The following is a 6,438-nucleotide window of genomic DNA, read 5'->3' on the forward strand; positions in this document are numbered from 1 at the left end:
GTTGGAAGGGCATTGCACGAATATGTTGCAATGCCACAGCGCAGCCCCGTGACTTGCCAATGGCTGTTCATGAGGTGAAGTGCGCTGCATGACTGATCTTGTGTGTGGTGGGGCGCAGCTCATCAGCCCCTCTGCAGAGCTGCAACGATGACATTAAAGAGAAGCAAGGGCAGTGTGTGTGCAATGGCAACACTGTCTTGCCTGTCAAACCAAGTCTCGCTCAACTGCACACGCTTCAAGGCCGGGCAATCATCACTTGCCAGCACCTCTGCAGCCAAATAGCCGCATTGCCCGTCAAGGATCTTGCCATCGAGCCGCCCCCCCTTGGTGCGCAGATAAACTGGCCTTGCCTGATCCTCACACAGCGAGTATAGAGTTTGAGGCCACAAAGGCTACACAGGCACACAGGAGGTCAACACGTTGGACAATGTGGAAGTGACCGCTGCATCGTACCACTGTTGTTTGATCTATGCTTTGCAGTGAACTCACAAATAGAACACATGCACTTTTGTTGTCTCTGCAGAGCAGAAACCTTGCTTGCTGCCTGCGGAACTGAGCCTTTCATGTGTGCCTTGTTTGGCGCGTGCTGCGCTTGCAGCTGACGCATGTCCCATTTCTCTGCTGGTTCTGACGTATTCAGTCCTTTTCATCAGTTTATTTGCAGCTCCAGCCGCAGCTCGACATAGTTTGGGCAAGCACTTGCTCTCGACGGGCTCACTGTTTCAACACCGCCTGAGGAGTGGGCGGGGCGGTCCATTCTTGGGAAGAGGCTCCTTCGCAAGGTATGTTTGCCCTGTTTTCACAAGCTCGGCTACACATTCTGTTTTCATCCAAGCAAACAGTCGGCCACGACTGCGATCACCATGTCACCTGGTCCTGTCCATGTGTGCGGCGGCAGCGTTTCGCCAGCCCCTGTAGTTTGCAGGTCGCGATGCCTGAAAATGCAAAACTTCCTGGGGCAAAACTGGGGGTGACACCCCATTCTTGCGAAGCACGTGTGCGACGGTGAATAGCAATAGATCTCTTGGTCAGCCCATTGTCAGAGCACTTGACAATGTGAGCTGTACATCGGAAATGTGTCTGGCGCTGCCCCGTTGTTACACCATGATGGCATTTCCGATGGTGCAGATAACCTCTCTGACTCTCCCTTCTTCCCAACATTGTACATGCCGGATGTGCCACGAGAAGACACTCAGAGAGACATCTTGCAGCTGTGGTACGAGACAGTCAGTGACGTCAAGGCTAGCAACCTGGTGATCATTCCTCCCGGGATACGAACGCTCGGAGACAGCTTTGTGAAGAAGGGTTTGCGCCTCAGGCAGGAGGACTTACATGTGGCGCAGTTTCAGCATGAGCAGTTTCTAGTTGCAGGCGGACCCTACCCGGCTCATCATTATGCTGGCAAAGGCATCGTTCTCATCGGTGGTATGTCTTACCATCACACAAGAAGACAACAGTGTCTCGTCTGTACTTCACCTGACATCCATTGGTGCGCAAGTTTGGGTCGTCACATTCTGCACTGCACTCGCCTGGCATCGTTGAGTGAGCTTATATGCTATTTGGCAGCACTGAGATGATACAGCACGACGTAATTGCATGACTTCAATGCGTGATGGGAACGCGGAGGCCGATTGTTACGCACCGCACCTTCTGCTAATGTACCTGGCAAACAAGCCTGTCTTATGTGCAGTAGGTATTCGTCCGCCTACAGATGTTTGAGCAGAAGCGTTTGCGTCCTTGTGTCCAATGAGACATTCAAACCTGGTGAAGCATAGATCGGCAGCATTGTGGTCCATCATGCTCGTTGACGAAAGGACGTCACGTATCTCGCTGGCTCAAAGAAAGTGCTCTTGAGTCACGTTTTGCATACATGGATGCCGTAGTAGTGATGTGTATGTTTTTATGCATCAAATAGATAAGACAAGGGCTACGGCTCAGACGACACAGTCATCATCACATCACATAGATAATGGCAGGTAGTAGTCACAATGCAACCAAGTAATCACGTTCGGAATAATACACCTGCATTGAGCGTCAACGGTCAGCGGTCAGGACAAACCATGACACATCCTCATTCAGTCTGCTCCTGCGCAGGCGTGCCGCCCTACTTCGTTCCCGCCCTCATTGCCATCAAGTCGCTGCGACGTGGCGGATGCAACCTTCCTATTGAATTGTGGTTTCCAGAAAATGAGAAGCTGCCAGTGGACATCGAGCTCAGGATCAGATCGTGGGCAATATCGCCCTGCGTTTCCTGCCCCTTCGAGCATTCCCGTTGGGATGCACTCTGTGCGTCACCCTTGTCACCCTCGTTTGTCAGCCGCTAAATATTGCCGCGACCAGAATGTGGGGCTTGGTGAGGAGTGGAAACGAACATGCAGTGCTTTAGTCCAGCGCTTCGGGTATTACCCGTTTGTCTCTCGCATGCTGACACTAGTACTCAATTGTAATATTCATTTCACACATTGTAGCTGTATTCTCGGAGCATACATTGGCATTGTTACAATCAGGACTGCACCGCCTGACGGGTAACTGCATTTCATAACAAGGCCCAATGCACTTTTCGGCATACGTTATGCTTTTTTGTGCGATATAACAGAGTCTAGAGACCCCAATACATGCTCGCCAGTGATTGCAAGCATGAGGCAGAGGTTGAGTCACACAGCATTGCAGGGTTTCTTTTTCAAGGCAGCTGTGGTGCTGCTCTCCTCCTTCAAGGAAGTGCTGTTCCTCGACTCGACCAGGTAGCTGTCGGGAATGCGACGAAGCTGTTCTACGAGAAAGAGTACCTGGCACATGGAGCAGTCCTGTGGCCCGACTACTGGGAAGCTACCTGGGCCCCCGACGCCCCTCTCATCCTCGGCATATCTTCACTTCTCATGCCCAAAGGTAGTCATGAAAGTGGGCAAATGCTGTTCAACAAGGCCAAGTGCGTGTCCATCCCGACACCTGTTGACGCCAGCACAGTGTGACGGTGCTTTGGATATTACCTATGGCCTTGCGATCGGCCCACTAGGTTCATCACCCAACAATTGTATTAATCTGCCTCATCTGCTCCATGTCGGTTCCTGACGTGCGCACGTTGTCATTGCGGGTGTTCCCTTGTGTGATGAGACATGAGAGACATGTCACCAAAACAGTACTCCCCTAAAAAAGGCTGGAAGCTTGACTACCACTGGAGTAGCAGGCGCTGGCTGCTGTCGTCATCGACCTATCTGGAAGTCTGTTGCCGTCATTGTTACGTCATGGGACAAGCAAACAACGGAAAACACTTGCGTTCGTGTGATGCTTGTGCTCGGGAATTAGGTAGTCAACCCATTGTGACTGACTGGGTCAGACACATGATTGCAGAAGTTCCTTGTCTGTCAAGGTTGCATTTTGTTACATCCCTTGGGTAATGCGCTGCGCTTCACTACGTGAGTCCTCATGTGAATCTGTGCCTCAAAGTGGTGATCACAAGCAGGACGTGGAGTGCAGGGTCTGGCCGGCTCTGCTGTCAGCACTGCACTTCAACATGCAGAACCAACTGTACTATCCAATGTTCACAAATTTCATGGGCATGGGCGACAAGGAGACCTTTGCGATGGGCCTCCTGGCCCACGACCTGCCCTACTACTTGATGCCTCTCAGAGTGCGATCTTTAGGCATCACCGTGGATTGCAAGGACAAGCCTGGGTGCTGTGTCCATGAGACCAACACTATGGTGCAGCATGACAATAGTGGTGCGCTCGGACCACCTCCTGCCACCATTACTATGATTGAGTCAATGAGTCCCTGACTGTTCAGCCGATTGCAGGAACCATTAACCTTGGTACCTGAGAATGCCACCCCGACAGCCCAGCGCACTTGGACTGTCCCTACAGACACTTGAATGCTTGCGCACATTTCATGTCGCATATGTGCGTGTTCACATGATCACGACATGCCCATACTCACTCTACAGATATGCGTGGTGCTCCTACATGTTGCTTGCGTGTGCAAAAGCTAGGAAAGGATGCAAAGTGGGCTGCTGTCTTGTTTGTGTTGCATGCTGTTGCCTGTAGTTGCAGGAGTATGAGTCAAAGGAAGGTGCCTCGTGTGCAGGTAATATAATGTTCCTTCACACCAATATGCCCAGAAGTGGAACGTGGACATTGTCACGGATTGGAGTAAGTATACTAGACGGTGGCAGGTCTTAGTGGGTGAGGAGCAGCCTGGCCGTCCCAGAGTCTGGAGCTGTTTGGGTATGCTCGTACATGTGACGCATCTTGCCAAAACTGTCATTGCTTTCCGAAGTGGAAGTTGTGCAAGTTTTTTGTTCGCTGTATTACCTCCGCGATGGTATTCGCCTTTGCTCCTTCACTCTGCTTGGCCATTGAGCGCTGGCCAGCGAATATATATGCCATCCGTGCTCCAAATGCTTGCCGGCAGATGTCGTGACATGACTAGACGTTGTATTGTGCAGATACGATGTTGAGAAACACATCCATGAGCTGTTGGTCGCCCTGAGAGCAGATGACGTCATCTGGGATTTCGTTGGTGGCAAGCGCTTGAAAGATAGAAACCTTCAGTCGGGATACCGTTCATTTTCAGGCATATGCTTGATGCAATTTTACACGTGCGTCCCTTGGTTTTCTTGCTGAGACCCTCGAAACTCTTAGTGCCTCTCTGAAAACTGCCATCGCAATTGAAATGATCCATCTTGCGCTGCCAATATTGCGTGCAGCTGACGGACACGCTGCGAAGATTGCGCTTCTGGTTTGGATCAGTGACTCTGGGCTTGCTCATCTGCTTGATGTCTCCGATTTGGGGGTGAGCCACTGCTGATTCTGGCAAATCATTGATATGCACGTGCGAGTGTATTACTGACCTTTGTCACACAGACAAGAGTGTGCGTTCTTGATGGGTCACGCTGTGAGCAGGAGAAAGAAACAGACTCTTGGCAGCGTACCGGGCCCCAAATAACAATGAAGAGGTTGTTTCGGAGTGCAGACAGGGCGGTATGAACGGGAGCTTTGTACAAGACGATCCGCCAACCAAGGCTGACACGGTGCAACATATGCGGCAGGCCAGGCAGATTGGAAAGGCGTTCATCAAGGAGGACACTGTGCTGCATCCGCGTCAGTCGTTCGTGATCACCAGGGCCAAATTGAACCTGCAACTGGAGGCGCAAGAGCGTGGCCAAGGCACGCGGTTGATTGAGCATGACTTTCACCCTCAGCAAGAAATAAACGAGGCAAATGCTGAAAATTACCACGATCTGTATAACTTGGACCCTTCATCTGAACGGGTGTCAGTCGTCGAATACCTGAGGAGAAGACGATGATGCGCTGCGAATTCAGAAACCATTAATCCTGCATGTTTTATCATCGTCATGAGGACTGAGTTACCCAACTGCTGCATCCCCGCAATTGGCGCGAGACATGCTGGTCGTGTTCTCGCCCGTTTCGACGCCTGCCTGGTGGCTGGCGTACCATATTTATTTCTTTACCCAACTGCTTAACTGAAAAACAGAGGAGCATTTGATTGACAATGTCACCATCATCTGCAGCTGGTTTGCAATTCCTTCAGGCATGTAGCAAAAATTCGATGATCGGAGACATGTGGAAAGGGGTGAGGAGAGAGACTAGCACATGCACATAATGAACTTGTGTGACCTCTGCTTGCTGGGGAAACCGAGATTAGTCCAATGCTCAAATGCTGTTAGCTAGCCTACATTTCTCAAGGTCATCAAAATGACACCACGGAAATTTTGACTCCCACAGGAGCAGCATGACCTTCAATCACCTAGACCTTGTGAGGGCAGACAAAGAATGACTCAAAAAGGCAACATTGATTCACCACCATCTGTACAAGCAAAACGGGCCTTACTACCAGGCACTGTGGTAGCGCTATTACAAGGGCTGCACAGAAGCTTAGTCTGCAGCCCATTTGTTGGCTCAGTACCTACATAATTAGATAATAAAAAGAGCAATTTCTGGTACCAGACATATGCTTTCCTGCAGGCTTAGCTATTACCTTGCGGGAAAATGCGACGACCCTGGCCAAGGGATGCATCCACTCGCCGAAGGTCTGCAATGTGAGATGCTTGCTGGCAAAGCGGTAAGGCATGTGCGATTGCATGTAAATTACATAAAAACAATCTGGGCCACGACCCCTGCCATGTAAGGATGTACGAATCAGACTGGCAGCAGATGCAAGATTTATCTGCTGGTTTGCCGGAAACTGTTACACAACAAGGGGAAGAGGTCTGCTTGATGAGATCATGCCAGCGTTTCGCCAGAGTGATATGCGGTTCCAGATGCCTGAAAATGCATGAATGTAGGGACAGAAACTGGGGTCGAATCCCATTTCTGTCCCTTAACTTCATGCTGCATCAAACCTTATTTTGGCGAAACACTGGATCACGCCCTGCTGCTATGAACTCACGCTAGTGCTAAGGTGCTTCCCTCCATACAACAT

The 6,438-nt window shown here is 50.7% G+C and overlaps 1 protein-coding gene across 1 annotated transcript; it reads left to right on the top strand.

Moving 5' to 3' along the window:
• Nucleotides 1-1,166: 1,166 nt before the first annotated feature.
• On the top strand, nt 1,167-2,969 carry LOC149808975 (alpha-1,2-mannosyltransferase MNN21-like). Its single transcript, XM_089995061.1, has 4 exons — nt 1,167-1,425; nt 2,095-2,308; nt 2,469-2,525; nt 2,690-2,969. The coding sequence occupies exons 1-4, from the start codon at nt 1,167-1,169 to the stop codon at nt 2,967-2,969; spliced, it is 810 nt and encodes a 269-aa protein (XP_089851187.1).
• Nucleotides 2,970-6,438: the final 3,469 nt, after the last annotated feature.

Source organism: Nuphar pumila, unplaced genomic scaffold (assembly GCF_984573655.1).
Source record: "Nuphar pumila unplaced genomic scaffold, dmNupPumi1.hap1.1 HAP1_SCAFFOLD_1927, whole genome shotgun sequence".
Taxonomy (NCBI): Eukaryota; Viridiplantae; Streptophyta; class Magnoliopsida; order Nymphaeales; family Nymphaeaceae; genus Nuphar; species Nuphar pumila.

Excerpts from the sequence above, each read along its gene's own strand:
- LOC149808975 (XM_089995061.1), top strand. The coding sequence starts at position 1,167 with ATGCCGGATGTGCCACGAGAAGACACTCAGAGAGACATCTTGCAGCTG. Across the intron at positions 2,309-2,468 it reads GCGTCACCCTTGTCACCCTC|CTGTATTCTCGGAGCATACA; the intron begins GTTTGTCAGCCG and ends CACACATTGTAG. Across the intron at positions 2,526-2,689 it reads AGGACTGCACCGCCTGACGG|CTGTGGTGCTGCTCTCCTCC; the intron begins GTAACTGCATTT and ends TTTTCAAGGCAG.